At 37.8% G+C, this 17047-nt stretch overlaps 1 protein-coding gene across 2 annotated transcripts in view; it reads left to right on the forward strand.

Annotated features, from left to right (window-relative positions):
• The window catches only part of zfyve26 (zinc finger FYVE-type containing 26), a 59123-nt gene that overhangs the window by 29434 nt on the left and 12642 nt on the right, over positions 1-17047 (forward strand). Inside the window, exons 14-27 of one of the 2 annotated variants that reach the window (XM_002937207.4) lie at positions 247-439; positions 2039-2302; positions 2703-2822; positions 4087-4242; positions 6248-6475; positions 9260-9365; positions 9512-10260; positions 10347-10543; positions 11815-11919; positions 12409-12531; positions 13747-13923; positions 14864-15110; positions 15753-15851; positions 16727-16899. In XM_002937207.4, coding sequence (XP_002937253.3) covers positions 247-439; positions 2039-2302; positions 2703-2822; positions 4087-4242; positions 6248-6475; positions 9260-9365; positions 9512-10260; positions 10347-10543; positions 11815-11919; positions 12409-12531; positions 13747-13923; positions 14864-15110; positions 15753-15851; positions 16727-16899 — 2937 coding nt within the window. The remainder of the gene's footprint in view (positions 1-246; positions 440-2038; positions 2303-2702; positions 2823-4086; positions 4243-6247; positions 6476-9259; positions 9366-9511; positions 10261-10346; positions 10544-11814; positions 11920-12408; positions 12532-13746; positions 13924-14863; positions 15111-15752; positions 15852-16726; positions 16900-17047) is intronic. The other variant, XM_031891017.1, reaches the window with a different exon arrangement.

The following is a 17047-nucleotide window of genomic DNA, read 5'->3' on the forward strand; positions in this document are numbered from 1 at the left end:
TTTTCCTCACTTATTCACTGCACATAGAGTGCTTAAAATAAGTGCTTAAAATAGTAAACGTAGCCTGCAGCAATTAAATATTTTGCTGTCATTTCCGGATAGAGGATGGTATACCATAAGCTTCTTAACAACATCTAGATTCTTTCTTAAGAATTAAATTTACAGTATGTGACTGATCTTGTTTTAAAAGAAATGTCCTTGTCATACATAGCATGACTAGCAGTTAACTGGAATGTATGTCTGCAGGTTGCACTGATGTTTAACCTCCAATCAACCTCAAGCTATGGGGAACTGATATTCATGGAGCGTTACCAAGATGTTGTGAGGGAATTATCCAGCGTGGAGCAAAGGATTGAAAACCAGAGCTCGGAGAGTGGCACCAGGAAGCTGAGCAATAGTCGCTCTACCCTGCAGGCCATTGGGAGTGCTGCTGCAGCAGGTGATGTTGCTACTTTTGCGTTTTTAAACTATTACACTATATGGCACTGACCAAATTTACAGCGAAGACTAAAAAGTAAAAGCAATATTTTTGTTATAGAGAGGGATATAATGTATCAAATATGAAAACAAAGGATTGCTTTTAGGCAGTCAAGTACAATAGAATTTTAAAAATTGGAACTTAGATCTAAAAATCCACGTGGGTTTCTATACAGGGGTCCTCTAAAACCTGTATCCCATCACTTTTTTTTTTTTGTTTTGCAAGGTTCAGATTCAACCAACTTCCATGTATTTTACTAAACCTATTCTAAATCTCACGTGACTTTAAAAATATGGACAAATCAAGTTAAAAACAACAAAACTTTTGTTTATAAGCGATACATAGAAATATGCAATTCGGTTTTGGGTTTGGTAGTTGTTCAGATCTTGTATGGAGCACATGTATTGGATTTTCTGCATTTGGTGCCATAGGTTGCCCCCCCCGATTTGGATTTTTAGCACTAAAAGTTGCAGAAAAAAAATGCACAACTTTTTCAAGATTTACTATGCGACAAAACGGCTACAAATCCGAATCAGACATTCCCCAGCTAAAACTTGCTGAGATCATGTAGAAGTCAATGGCAGATGTCCCTTCCTTTCCCTGGAGGATCATTCTTTTGCTTCAAAACTTTAGAGGTTTTGGATTTTTGACGCTGTTTTTTTGTGCGACAGTTCAAAAAAGTTAAGGTTTCAGTGTGGCAATTAAAAAAAAAAAAAAAAAAAAAAAAAAAGTTGTGACTTTTCCCCTCATGGACTTTTTCAGACATTCGTGGAAATTAGTTTATACCAATTTTTAAAAAGAAAAAAAATGAGAAATGTTAAAGATTTAATATATGTGCCCCATATTGTTTTGTATATTTTGGATAAGCTATCGACACTACTAACCGATATATTTGTTACATGGCCACTTAGATGTAATCCATCCTTTTCATACTGGAGGCCGATCCATTAGATACCTATAAGCAGGGCTGCCATCAGAAACTTTGGGGCCCATACCAGTTATATAGAAAGAGTTTTATTAATTAATGCACTAATTAGTCAGTTCATTGGGGATCAGTGGAGTTTGTCCTAAGTTTATACCCTACACTCCTTCCTGCCCCTGCTCTGGCTGTTATTGCTTAATATGGAAGTTATGTAAGTTTTTTAATAAGTTAGATAAACTGCATAAGTCTAGGGGCCCAATAACTAGTCAGTAGTAGTTCATATAAATAGCGAAAATAATGTACTCATAAGTCTTTTAACTGGGGGTCAGTGGAGTTTAAACGTACGTTTCTTTAAAAGTAACATACAATTAGGTCCATAAATATTTGGACAGAGACAACTTTTTTTCTAATTTTGGTTCTGTACATTACAATGAATTTTAAATGAAACAACTCAGATGCAGTTGAAGTGCAGACTTTTTCAGCTTTAGTTCAGTGGGGTGAACAAAACAATTGCATAAAAATGTGAGGCAACTAAATAACTGAATTTATAGACTTTTTATTGAAGTCTTATCTTTGTTGGTTTGCTTTTTAAAATATATTGAACGTTTTCTATAATTAGACTGTATTTTTGCCCACAGGTATGGTGTTTTATTCCATTTCTGATGTGACAGACAAGCTGCTTGCTCCTGCTGAAGGGCCAATACCCACGCTGCATGATGACTTCTGGGTAAAAGGTGCTCGCTTGGAAAAGTGCGACCCCTGGAGGCATGTGTTAGACGAGCTAAATCCTTCAGCAATGGCAGCTTTTGACTTAGCCTGCACTCAAGCCCATCTCTGGAAGACATGCAGGCAGCTACTGGAAACCACAGAGAGGCGGCTGAACTGCACCCTGGAAACAAAAGGTACTTCAGGATTTGTGGATGCTCAGCTTATTTGTTATTAGTACATCAATTATATTTTTTATCTATATATAATTTGAAATTTGGCAGAAACATTAAAAATAAAGAGTAGAATGTTGTTGGTTTTTTTTATATACATTTGCGTTTTTATTATGTAGGAGCACATTCAAGATTTTTGAATTTTCGCATCTTTTTAAATAAAAGAAACTGAAAATTTGAATATATTAAATTTTGAAAAATCTATTAATATTATTACAGAGAAAAAGTAAATCCACGCATAATTGCTTGCGTGTATCTTTGCTTTATGGATAACTGGATACTAGACCCCATGCCAGTTCATAATTTTGCATGTTAGTGACAGAAATAGAAAAATAAAAATTAAAAACAAGTATGTTTTTTGCAGGTCGGAAACCAGACTGTATCCTGGATCATCCTGAGGGAATTCGAGGGCTTCCGGCTGTCCTTCAGCAGCTGAGTAAAATCATGAACTATGCTAGTTCTTCTCTTGGCCAGACTGAATTAGGTATTCTCATTTCTTCTTTTGTTTGGGAAGCAAATGACTGCCATAAAGCATTTCTGTTTATACTGTGTTTCCTAAAGACATAGAATGCACCAAAAGAATGTAAGGGTTTAATTAAAAGGGTTAAGCTTTGAGTTAACTTTCTGTATAATGTAAGAAGTGATTTTCTGAGATCAGTTGCAATTGGTCTTCATGTTTTATTATTTGTGGTTTCTTTAATTATTTCACTTTTGGTTCAGCAACTCTCCAGTTAGAAATTTCAGCAGTTATCTGGTTGCTAGGGTTCAATATACCTCAGCAACCAGGGAGTTGGCGGAATAAGAGACTGATATATTTAGAAGATAGGACCTGAATAGAAAATAAGTAATAAAAAGTAACAACAATAAAATTGTAACCTTGCAGAACAATCGTTTTTTCAGCTGCTGGGGTCAGTGATCCCTATTTAGAAGTTGGAGAGGATGAGAAGAAGGCAAATAATTCAGAAACTATAAAATAAAATATGTTATGAAGACCAATTAAAAAGTTGATTAGAACTGGCCATTCTATAACATACTTAAAGGGGAACCACCCCTTTTGAAATAATATTTAATAATGAATTTAGGTTTAGGTTTAGCCATTATTTTTATTTTGCAAAAATGCAAAATTTTACATTTGAACTTTTTTTCTGCTACTTTAGAAATTCCCTGCATTTGAATAATTAATATATAAAGATCCCTGCTCCACATAGTCATAATAAACTTAGTAATACATAAAATTACAGTATCCAGAACAATGTTGTACCCCCAGAACCAGAATTACTCAAGAGTTTAACTCTTTGAGCAATCAAGCGTGCAGGCAACAGAGAGTCAAAATTTTCACTCACACTGTGTTTGTGGTGAAATAATCATCTTGTGGCCTTGATTAAGAATAGAAACCGTACTCCAGCCTCAAGTAGCGTCCCATAGCTCCCAGCCCAATGTGAGTGCTAGATTTGACTCTCTCTGGTCTCTGCATTCTTATCATTAATAGCAGTTTGTTGGAATCACTGTAATAAATACAGTTTTGATACACACAGGATTTTCTTTCCTGATAGAATGACTTCCATGTTAGTAGCCAGCGGCAATGACAACCATAGCCATACAGAAAAATGTCATAATTAAGAGAAGCAAAATTGGAAAGCAATTGCATCATAAAACACCCACTTTAAAAATGTCATAATATTATACTGCCTCGATCATATGAGAGCTGATGGAACCTTCACATTATGTCTTCTCCGCTCACATTGCAGAAGAGAGAATAAACAGTCAGTTCAAGTGTAACATCACAGAGCTCTTTCATACGTGCTACCCAGTGCTGAATGATGAGTGCATCGTGCGTGACATTACCTTGGGCTATGAGCTTGAACAGATTCTTACTCTGCTAAAAGCTGCAATCAGTTCTCATGGTGAGTAAGCCTTTCTAATGCTAAGTAAGCCTTTGCATGATCTATGGCATCCTGAAAGCACTTGAAAATAAAATATTTTTTTCAAAATACATTTCTCTGCATCCACTTCATAACTTAGTAATAGCATAAGGCTCTAAAACTCCAATACAGTCTCTGTGCAGGTCCAAATAGATTTTTATTATTGTAGATATGGTTGTAATAGTAAGCTAAACTGCCCAAACAACCTGCCCAATGGCATGCATCCGCTGACATAAGTTGCAAGCTGTGCAGGTCAAGGTGTACAGGAAAATATCTTCCAAAAATATGTTTTTAGTCATGTCTGGTAACCCTCATCACTTTCAATCCAGTGGAAGCCAGGGTTCTGCAGCTGGAAGTGGGTGTTTCAATATATTCTCACTACACTGTCTGCAATTGCCTTTAAATGTTTATTCATACTTTTACCATTTATTGCTCATTTTTTGTAAAATATTTGAGACACTTTGCTAAATGCTGGCCTCTTCTAATTTCTCTGCAGCCTAATAGATTCTGAAAGTCAGTGAAACAAGTTAATCTTACAGTATGTTGTGTGAATTGTTGTTTACCACAATTGTGGTGTAAATATTTGTGGTCTTAATATGTCATATATGATTCTTTCTCAAACGAAGGGATCAGCGTTGAGCTCAAGTCATTAATTTGCATTCGGCCTTAAGCATTCAGTGAATACATTTGCATGCAGTGTTCATGAGTAATGTATTAAATTGATTACAATATTTAGTACTTGGCAATTGGCTTCTTACACAGGCTTCAAGTATTCAGCATGGAAATGGTAAAAATGCCAGTGTGCTCTTATGCTATTTGCAATATGAGCCTATGTATGGAAATAGCCTTATAGAAAATAAGAAAACCTATTCTTTTATTATGCCCCCATTAAAGTCAGTAAATGTAGCCATCTGCTAGTATCAGTTACTTTCCCCCTGTTTGAAGTGTACCAGTGGATTCTTTCGTCTAAAGAGCTTGCAAAATACTTGTCTTTGTAGGACCACAAACATAAGCATTTGGTATTAAGTTAACAATAATTGACCTTACAGTTGCCAGTTCATGCCCATATGTGGCATCTTAGTAGGCTAAGCCAAACTGCATTTCTAATGAGTACCATGTGTCAGTGTGTCTAAAAGTAAACTATACCCCCAGAACGAATACTTAACCAACAGATAATTTATATTATGTTAAGTGACCTATTAAAGAATCTTGGCAAACTATAATATCTATCGGTAAATATTGCCCTTTTACATCCTTTCCCTTGATCCACCATTTAGTGATGGGCTGTGTGCTCCCTCAGAGATCAGCTGACAGGAAATAATGCAGCTCTAACTGTAACAGGAAGTAGTGTGGGAGCAAAAGGCAGAACTCTGTCCATTCATTGGCTGATGGGGCCTAGCATGTATGTGTGCCCTTGGCTTGTTTGTGTGCACTGTGAATCATATGATCCCAGGAGGCGGCCCTTAATTCTTAAAAGGGCAATTTTCTATTTAGGATTACTCAATGGCACATACGACTAAAAAAAGTATATTTTTATGAAAATGGCTTATTTAGCTTTAGCAGGGTTTTACATATGATCTGGTTTATATGATATATTTGTTCTTCTTTAAGTGAAACATTTCACATGCTGATGCCCCTTCTTGGCATGTGTTTGGGACATTGTTTGGAAGTGATTTTTGTGCTGCAAGCTGATACTATTCAATGAATTATTAGTGTATGGACTTGTACAGAACATTCTTTTTCTGAATTTGTAGCTGTATAAGAATCATTACAGCAGATTTTATGCATCAGAAAACAAGTCAACAAGTCAACATGTACATGGGGATTTTTTGCTGTTCTTTAAAAGCTTGTTAATGGAAAAGTGGGACTGGTACTAGAGTATTGTCCTGGTGCCAGTTGAAAAAAATATGTATTTTTGTTGTTGTTTTAGTTCACTTCCAGAATTGCATGTATTGTTTCTACTTTTTGTTATTAATGTTGAAATCAGAACCAAAAGGAAATCCGGTTCAGTCATTAATGGATCAGTTGTCCATGAAACCCCAAGATGTGCAAGTTCATCCCGTACGCCAGCAGATGGACCTTCTCTTGACAAATCTGGATGAAATCGCAAAGTCTCTGAATGGTCACGGCCCAAAACCTGATAATGTTAAGAAGTTTTTCACCTACCTAGACACAATGGCCAAGGTTATAATCCAGAGTATAAATACAGAGCTGGGTAAGTACATTTTGGAACTCATCATTGTTAGCTTTTCTATGCAGGATTTCTTGTATGTTAGTGTGGTAGCTGTTACTTTCTATTATTTCTCTTTTAAAGCAAAGGAGGCAAAACAGGTTTTTAACTGCATATGACACTGGGGTTACAACTCTAAGCAGTGACTATACTATACATCATATTTCAAGATATTTTGTTTCTGCTGGAAATTGCATCTACTGTGGATCTGATTTTTTTTAAATTTAAATTTGGATTTTGCAAGAATCGGGAAACCAGTTATCCTGAAAGCTCCAAATTACGGGAAGGCCATCTACCATAGACTCATTTTAATCAAATAATTCACATTTTTAAAAAGTATTTCCTCTTTCCCTGTAATAATAAAATAGTACCTTGTACTTGATCCCAACTAAGATATAATTACCCCTTATTGGGGGCAGAACAGCCCTATTGGGTTTATTTCATGGTTAAATGATTCCCTTTTCTCTGTAATAATAAAACTACCTGTACTTGATCCCAACTAAGATATAATTACCCCTTATTGGGGGCAGAACAGCCCTATTGGGTTTATTTCATGGTTAAATGATTCCCTTTTCTCTGTAATAATAAAACAGTACCTGTACTTGATCCCAACTAAGATATAATTACCCCTTATTGGGGGCAGAACAGCCCTATTGGGTTTATTTCATGGTTAAATGATTCCCTTTTCTCTGTAATAATAAAACAGTACCTGTACTTGATCCCAACTAAGATATAATTACCCCTTATTGGGGGCAGAACAATCCTATTGGGTTTAATGAATGTTTAAATGTTTTTTTGGTAGACCTAAGGTATTGAGATCCAAACTACAGAAAGACCCTTTATCCAAAAAACCCCAGGTCAGCATTCTGAATAACGGATTCCACACCTGTATCTGAATGTGGTATCAAAAAGCAAGACATAAGTAGGGGCAGCTTAAAAAAGGCTTTACTGTATTGGGTGCATTATTGTGCTACAGACAATATTATGTAACCTTTAGGATATATATAAAAGATGTACTAAAGAACAAAATCCAACAGCCTTAGTGGTAATCTAGTTAAGACGGTCCTAGAGGCTGCTCGTTTTTCAAATCCGTAACTTCTGCCAGTTTTGGCATCAACTCCGTTAAGGAGCATGTTTCTTTAATGAGTTTTCTGCGTTTAACAGGGTTATTTCTAGGTCAACTTTACAGCAGAAAACCAGGTTTTACAAGAGGATAAGCGAAGGGTTTGGCTGATAAAGAGATACTGACACCTACAGGCTTTTTCAAATATATCATAACATTTCTTTTGCATGAGATTTATAATTATGCCGTAAAAGTACTTGCCTGATGCTTTTACATTCCCTATCTGATCCCCCATGTTCCAATATGAGGGAACTGCCATATTTGTGCAGCAGTAATTCAGTCTCATTAGAATCTATAACTAACAGGCCACTCAGGCTGGCAAAACAGGCAGATTTAGTTAATGTAACAATCAACGTGACCTATCGGTAACCTTTAATGTACATTTGTATTTTGAAAAGTATTATTATTTTTTTTTGTGGGTTTCAGGAATTGGTCAGCTCCTATATGGCATTTCAGCACAGTGAGGTCCACTCTGATATACATTTAAAGGAACAGTAAAAAATTAAACTGGGTAAATAGACAGACTGCGCAAAATAAAAAATGTTTTCAATAGTTGTGCAAAAATGTAATCTGTAAAGGCTGGAGTAAGCAAATGTCTAACATAATAGCCAGAACTCAACTTCCTCTTCTAACTTCAATAACCAGTGACATGAGGAGGACCATGTGGGACATAACTGTTCAGTTAGTTTGCTGTTGAATCTGACCTGCGGGCTCACAAACTAACTGAACAGTTGTGTCCAATGTGGCCCCCCCCCCTAAAGTCAACAACTAACTAAGAGGTTATAGAGCTGAAAGCAGGAAGTAGTGTTCTGGCTATTATGTTAGACATCTGCTCACTCCAGCCTTTATAACTTACATAGCTAACTTACTATATTAGAAACATTTTTTTATCTTGCATGGCCTATTTATTTAACCAATTTTATTTTGACACTGAACTGTTCCTCTAAAGGCTTTCACAGGCATTTTATGCTATGTGCATGCTTCAGCCTTTAGAGACAACTAACCCAATGTGTAGTGTGTATGTGGCATCTCCATAAGTAAATGCTTAAATAAATCTCCAAGGGTGTGCTTTTACCTACTGGTTGTTATAATGTGGCTCTTTGTGGAAGAAGTAATTAACCTGAAAGAACACAATTTAGTACATGCAAGGGAGCACTTGCACATAATTAACTAGAGGGGATTGCTGAAACAGAGCACTTACATGGGTTTAAGCAGAGGGGATTGCTGAATTGATACCAGGAGGATAAGGAAAGGTAGAATCCTGCTAGAGGTTATACATAAGCTACATTGCATAGTGCACTGTTAGTCAACTAACTCTCTAAAGGCTGAAAGGACACACAAATTGAGACTGGCTCCAAAGAATATTTCTGCATTTAACTTTAAACATGGCACTTTTTTGGGGACTGAAGTAATGAGACATTGACTTTCTAGTCTTTGGCTTAGAGCCTAAGCATTTATTAGTGCAGAAACTGTCACTATATGTGAGTGTGCTGCTAATCTATACAGTGCTTAGCCGCTTGTTATTTAGCAATACATCTAAAGGCTGGATATCTCTGATATATGCAGTAGTACATCATTGTTTTGGTTTTGTTGTGCCATTGAAATGAATGAGAAAGTCTAAAGGAATTTATCCTGTTTCTTGGCAGATCCTTCCCTTGAAGTGAAAGTTGGGAATCCTTTTGTTCTGTTACACCAAAAACCTTCTCAGATGATTTCCCATATGCTCTTTGAAAGACAGGTTCCACCAGAGAGGTAAGGTGATTCCAGCAAAGAATCACACTCTATAATCTTTCATTTATGGAGAAGCCTACGTTTAAAAGAATTACTTCTTAACTCTCGGTTACTAACAATGTTATGTTGTTTACTTTTCTATCTACGCACATTTTTATGTTTCACAGGTTGTCGTCACTTTTGGATAAAGAAAACCTTGGCGTGAGTGTTGAGCAGGTCATAGCTGATTACTGCTGTGAGCCAATGTCGTTTTGTAATGTGAGAAAGCACAAGCATGCTCAGTGTGTAATGCGCAGTATTGGCCAGATAACTTGGCACTGCGTTGAGCTCACCTTGCCCGACATGGAAATCAATATTCCCAGCTGTGGGCATGACGAAGAAGATAAAATCGGTGCCAGTAGTCCTGCATCTCCTGCCCCTGACCATAACCAGCGCTATCTCACAGCTTCAGCTCTGAATTTCTTGAAGTCTAAGTCAAGGATAGCAGCTGCTGTGGCCTGTTTAAGTGCTGCTAAGTCCCAAAAGCCTACCAAGTCTGGTCTTTCATGGATGGAATTAATAGGAAGTAAGAAAGAAAGTCCTTTAGATATGGAAAACATTGCCAAAGAATGTGATTCTCTGCTTTTGGAGTTCCCAGTTCTGCAAAGGTTTATCTCTGCTATGTCCGCCCCTTTTCAAGACTGTCCATCTGAGGGTAATGGCTTTGCTAGTACTCTGTGTGGGAAGCCATGTTCAGCTTTGGCTTTACTGGGACTTCATTCCCCCACTGCAAACGCTGTGGTAACAGAAGCCTTTCAAGAAGCAGTTTCTGCAAAAGAATGGTCACGTCCATTGCAGATTTTGGATTTGTACAGCTATGACCTGAAAGATCTTGTAGGGATCAGAGATGCCATCCTTTCCTGTGCAGCTGCTGAAGGTAAATTCAGTGTTCGTTTTTGGTTCACATAGCAAAGGCTATAAGTTGTGTATTCACTAAAGAAGTTTTTTGTGTGTTGTCTTTAGAAAAGGATGGCCATAGATATCTCTTTGCTGTAAAAGACCCTAGTCTGAGAAGCAAGCTGGCCCTCCGTTTCCTGCACAAGTGGCCTCTGGACGCCTGCATAGAGATACTATCTTACTGTATGTGCGAACCAGATATTGATGAAGATCTGAAACTGGAGCTGCAGAACAAAAGGAGTGAAATGGCCGTGTATCAAAAGGTACTCCGTACAAGCAATTATTTGTCAGCTGATTTGATCTTTCTATCTTTAAGCTGTAGGATTGTCTCCTATTGACAACAAGGGTCCCATTTACTAAGGTTTTCTGAGAATAGTTCGATTTTTTTTTTTTAAGATTTACGTGTGTGTATTTTTGTAGTATATGATTGTTTCGTTTGTTTTTCTCGAAAAATTTGAGACAAAGTACACCAGCTTTAAGCTGCTGAGAACCATTGAGTCCTATAAAGGCTTAGAATAGTAGAGGAAAAGAATAGCCAGTGACAGCCTGTCCTTGACACACTTTCAAGGCGAAGTTACTCACATCATTGTTTTTTTTTTATTTCACCCATTTTCAAGAGGAAGTCAATCCCATAGTTTTCTGTTTCAGTTTTAAGGGGAAGTTAATCCCATCGTCGTTTTCCATTTCCTCCAGTTTCAATTGAAACTAAAATGGCCGCTGCAGCACTTCCTGTTTGAAAATAATAAAGAGGATTCATGGAAATGAACAGCCATTTAAATTTCTCACCTTGAAAAAAAACTTGATTTTCAGAATGTAAACTCAGTATTTTTGTTTGACCTTAGCAACATTATTGTGACATTTAATAAATGCAAGAATGATCATGTTTCATTTGAAAAAATACCAAGTCAAGTTTATACGACTTTCGAAGCCAGAAAAAAATTCTAGTTTTAGTAAATCTGCCCCCAAGCGTAGGAATGACATTGCTTCTGTCATGGACAGAAAGCTTATGTATAATGGAGACTATTCTGGGGATCTGTCATAGTAGGAGATATATATTTTGAGCAGAACCAACATGCAGTCAGCAATCTGATTTCTCGAAACCTCAAGAACAAGGTCAGCAGCAGTAAACATGTTGAAAACCACTGACAGAAATATCCCTCTCTTGGTAATCCCTATTCAATACTAGATATTGCTGGATATTGCACAAAAAAGCAACCCAAGTGATATGTACTGATGTGCTAACACAGTTGACGGCCATAAATCAGTTGATCACCATAGCAGACTTTGAGATTATTTTAGTTCCTTCTTCAAGCTGATTATGATACAACTATTGCGGCTTCTGAAATCACTGTTTTCATTACAGAAGTGGTAACTGTAGCATTTTGACTGGATAACACCGTACCACACATTCAGCTTGTTAGGGAATAGTGATGCCCAGTTTGTATGAGCCTTTGTTAACTGCAAAAACAAGTCACTACAGTGGGGAAATTACAAGAAATAATATTTATTCTTTTCCAACATTTATTTTCTTCAGATTTTAAGTCTGAAAGAAGATTCATCTTGGGTAACATGGCAGGAACTTAAGAAGGACTGCAAGGAAGATCCACACACCGTTCTCAGTATTATGCTGGATGCCAAGGTGATCAGTTTAATAATGAAACAAATAGCATTGCTGTGGTGTTAGCCGATGATACTGCTACCCTCTTCTTCTCCTGTTTATCTGCTTAAAATTTTGTTTCTGCTTTTTTACGTCTAGGCAAAATGGTTAATTTTGACTTTTCATAGGCCTGGCTGTCATTTATTTACTGACTGTGTTCAGCTTTTCTGCAATGACCTCCTTACTTTAGGGGCAGACCAGGATATCTGTTTCACCCATGTCAGCCATATTCCCATCAGATCTAGTTTTTCCTGGGCATACTGCTAGATTCATTTTATAGAGTATTTTTTCCCAAAACAGTCTAGCTATTTTAAGTTTGAAATCATAGGAGCATTCCAAGACCCCCAGTCTTAGAGGCTAATTTACTTGGCTAATACTTTATATACTATAGGCGCTAAAGTATATAGAAAATCATTTGCAGTGTTAGCAATATCTGTCTGCTGCAATGCATTTACCCTCTCTCTTTTGTAGGATTACACACTGTGTGAAGAGTGGGGGCACTTTTATCCAGTTCCTGTGGAACTTCTCATTAGTCTTCACTGTGAGCATCTGCTACATCTGCTGGGGAACCAAGACACTGAAAAAGCAATACAGGTAACCAACAAAATATATCTCAGTAGGTGGGTCTGTATGGGATCAAAGAACAGATATTGGGGTACTTATCAAATTCACAGTGTCGAGGGCCAGGGAGGAGGCGGGCTGTGACATCACGGGGGCAGGGCTATGACGTGGTGTTCGCTGATTGCCCGATCGCCGTGTCAATGTTACAGAGTTTTTGGAAGGGCTGCCCAGGTCAAAACCTTCCCGGTTTCCCAGATTAGGAAAACTGGGCAGGAGGTTTTGACCTGGGCAGCCCTTCCAAAACCGGGCTGTCCGGGTCAAAACCGGACTGGGGGCAACCTTAGGATCTATAGGACTTGGCCTTCCCATAATTTGGATCTTTCTGGATAAGGAGCTTCTATATAAGGAGTACTTTTAGTATTTTCACAGCTTTAGAAATATGTATGCAATGGTTTCCCCAAAATTCCTGCGTCATTGTGGCAATACTCTTGACAAAATTGTGCCAAAATTTATACAACTGCCCTTGTGCTTTGTTGCATATGGGGCACAGTTTTGGTGAATATTTTCAACATCTTCCTGAAGTCGTTTCTGTTGTTCGGCGTGCAATAAACTTGTGCACCCTATATTTTTAGAGCAATTTAACTGCATCAGTTGTCACAGAGCATCAAGGGAACCCTGGAGCCTGGTCAGGAGGTATTGGTAGCTACAGGGTTCCCTTGTGTCAGTAGGTGCAGCAGAGCTCAGTTCAGAACAGAAGGCAGGAAGGATTGAGTGGCACAGAGTGGAACTATAGGGAACTGCAATGAGCACATTTTGATGGAAGTACCTTTTAATTGTATGTGCAACTGGCTGCAAGGAAATTTGCAAGGACTGCAATGATTTATAGGTGATTGATAGTGTCCCTTAAAGAAATGCTGCCCTGTTTCAGTGACTGATTAACTCGGGGGTGACCAATACATCTAATGTTTTACTACAATCTGATAAAAAAAATATGCACTATGAAGCAAATGTAATTCTAAGCAACTTTCTCTTCTACCATAGTTAAGCATTTTCAACAGTTTTAAAGATATTAGTAAAACTGTTACTGAAAGCAGTGGGTTTCAGCAATTTGGAGACAGCAGTGCCAAAGCTCGACAGATGCTGCTTTTAATTGCAAATACATTTACAAAAACATTTAATACATAACATTTGGCACCCCCCAGTGATTATACCTTTCCTTCTTTTTTAATACATTTTTTCCCTTCAAAGCTGTTACAAAGGATAGAAGACCAGTCTCTGAGATGTGCTATCAGTGAGCAAGCTCTGCTTCAACAGTCCAGCATATTTGCCTGCCATTTCTTCTCTGAGTACCTGCTTCATAACTTCCATAACAGCATGTCTGAGGCGAAGCGCTTGGAAATACGAGATGTATACATGGGCTCAAAGGTATGCAAAGGCATGCATTCATATAAAGTATTTTAATGTACTGGTTTTCTCCAACACTTTTTAGTAGATCATAGGGTTCATTTGCACAACGTAGGGTTCACAATGCAGAGTACCAATTTTTTTTTTTTTTGCACTCTGCATTGTGCTCTTGTATGCCCTAGCCCCTGGAACAGAGTGAAGCCTGCATTAGGCAATGCATGGGCAGGGGGAGGCAGGTAGGAATCTTTCAGATGCACCTTGTTATCACTGTTTTGCATCGTGGGGAATAAAAAAAAATCAACCCTCATGGCATTAAAGTGTTGCTTTTACACAGTTGTAGTGTCCACTCATTACATCTGCACAGTGAAACCTAAGCAGCTATTGTTGTTTGTGCCTCTGTAACCAGGTGAAAAGTGTTGGGAATACAGTAAATTTGTAGTAGATCATATAATTAGTAAGGTGGTGGCTTGAAGAATGTCATCCATTAGAATCATTGTTGAAACGATGACCCTGCAATAACATATGCCAGAAACAATGTTGATTAGTGTTTCTTAACCTTCATATAACTCTCTTTACATAGGCTGTAGAAGAAGCAGAATTAACTGCCATATATAAAGGGAAAAGCAGCCAAATGCCTAGAATCTCCATTAAAACCTCAACTGAGTTTCACAGTTTGGAAAACACTGCTCCTAATTTAAGTTCAGACATTTAGTCTGTTTTAAATGTTCTTCCGTATTTTTCTAATTTCAGTTTAAATATTGTTGGTGAAATATTTTAAAAAGGAGCTTGAATGTTTCATATAAAACTGTAGTCACTCTATGGGAAATATAGCAGATGTAAAATGTCAGCGTAAAGCTTGATTATCGCTCATGGGAGGTATATTTACGATAATTTATTTTTGTTTCACTTCTGAAGATCACCAGTGTTTTTTTTTTCTCATTTTCATTTACGTCATGCTCAGATTCTGCTGGCACTTCCAGAGGGCGCCCATTCCAGTTACAAACATCTCGTGTCCAGCCCCCTCCTCCTTCTAGAGCAACTTCTGATGAACATGAAAATAGACTGGGCTGCTGTTGCCGTGCAGACAATAAAGCAGTTCCTGGATGAGCTTGAATCCAGCTTTTCCACCGAGGATGTGGACAAATTACTTTGCACGTATGCAGGCAAAGCTCTGGATATCCCGTTTTCCTTCAGAGAGAGGAGATCAGGTCAGTCACACATGTAGTAAATAGCCAAATAAGAATTATCATCTATTTTACCCTCTGCTCAATATGTTGTGTGCAGCTCTGAAAGCAAGAAGGGGATTCATAAATATATTGCTGGTATTTGGTGGTACTTTGGCTTAAATTCCAGTTTTTCAATGGAGCCAAACCAAGGCTACTTCCGAGCTGCTGGACCCCAGATATCAGCATATGCTACAGATCACCAAATAAAAAGATCAAAGTCTCTTCACTTAATTATTTAAATTAAATTGTCCAGCTGGTGTGCTTCCTGTTTAACGCCCTCAGATTTCAGGATCAGTGACACTTTCACCTTTTAAATAGAACTATTTAGCTAAAAACCTGGAACTCGAAATCCGCTTATATGTCAGAAACATTTTAAAAGCAATGCGTATATATCCCAAAAGACTTCACTCCTTTAAAGCCATAAAAAGGTTTTTTTTAACGTTTTATATCAAAATGTAAAATGTGTGATTTACATGTAATTTTGTTGATAAAGCGTTTCGTAATTATGCCTCATTCCAAAATGGCTATTAACCTTTAACTGCTTTATTAACAGCTTAATGTAATCTCTTGCATGCTTTGATTAGCGTGCAGCATGATTTGTTCCTTTATCTCCTGTCTCTATAGATTCTGTGATCCGAAACTCAGAGAGTTGTGGTCAGTTAGCAGAACCAGAGAGTACATCAGTACCCTCAACACCGGAGCCATTGACTCCCTCTGTAGCTGGTAAGGAAAGGAAGATGGACAAACTAGGGGATATGTTCTAGTGCTCTGTGCTTCTTGATTCCTTGCACTAACAACATGTATGATTAGCTGAGTGGCTTACTACAAACTTGCATTATAAGTAATACTCATTCTATTAACATTCTTTGTAACATTGCTCAGCTGTTTAAGCAAGACATTGTGCACCATTGGCTGCTGTTGGTTTTTTTCAGGTAATTGCTGTCCCCCAGTCTGTACCTGCACAATAATAAAAAAAAAAAGTAAAAAGCTTTACTTCCCAAAATTCGCCTTAAATGTCCTTCAGGCTGGACTCCTTAGCCACTGCTCTGGGCCCCCATAGGTGTTTTATCTTTAGTCAAAATCATTTTTTTTAAGCAGGGGCATTGTCACAATGCCCCTGCTTATGTCAACCACCCAAATTATGCACCAAATCAGGCTATCCAAATGTTCAACCCATAAGCCATATTTTAGAGCAGATTGGTTGGCTGCAGCCTACGTTCTGATGTCTTACTGTATGCATAAATTACATTTAAAGCATTATACTTAAACCTTAAGGGTAAGAACCCACAGAGCGAGTTACTCACCCATGATATATCTCTGCCATGGTTTCCACCAGCAACTTCTATTGCAGGCAAGTACTGAACTCCATCCATGGGTTCTTACCCTAATGGGTCCAGTTCTGTAGCTTCTCTTTCTTCAAGTAAGTAGGCAAACTGCAATAAATCAAATTGTTGACCTAGAAACCACTCTTTGCTCCCCCATGCTACAGTAGTTTGTACAAAACAGGAAATGTATTTTACAATAGACATTTTTTTGTGATAGTTTCAAAACTCTTCATAGGGATCACTTTGTATTTTTTGATTCCTGTTTTGTTCTAGATCGGGTTGTAGACTGGTCTCGATTCCAGACACCACCGAGCTCTCAAGAGAAAAGGAGGATTAAATCTTCTCCAGAGTTTGTCCCACCAGAAAAACCTCCAGCCAAGACTCAGTGGATCCCTGATGAAAGAGAAGTCACGTGTATGGTGTGCAAAAATGAGAGATTCACCATGGTAAGTTTCTTTGACCATTAGTGTTGTTAAAGATGCACATTTTGTGTTTAACTCTTTATGTGCCATATATCATAAACTGAATGGCAGTGACACTCCAGTTACTCCATTGCCCTTCTTCTTTCCAGCACACATGTCGTTTTGCCACCAG

The sequence above is a fragment of the Xenopus tropicalis genome, chromosome 8 (genome assembly GCF_000004195.4).
Source record: "Xenopus tropicalis strain Nigerian chromosome 8, UCB_Xtro_10.0, whole genome shotgun sequence".
NCBI classification, from domain to species: Eukaryota; Metazoa; Chordata; class Amphibia; order Anura; family Pipidae; genus Xenopus; species Xenopus tropicalis.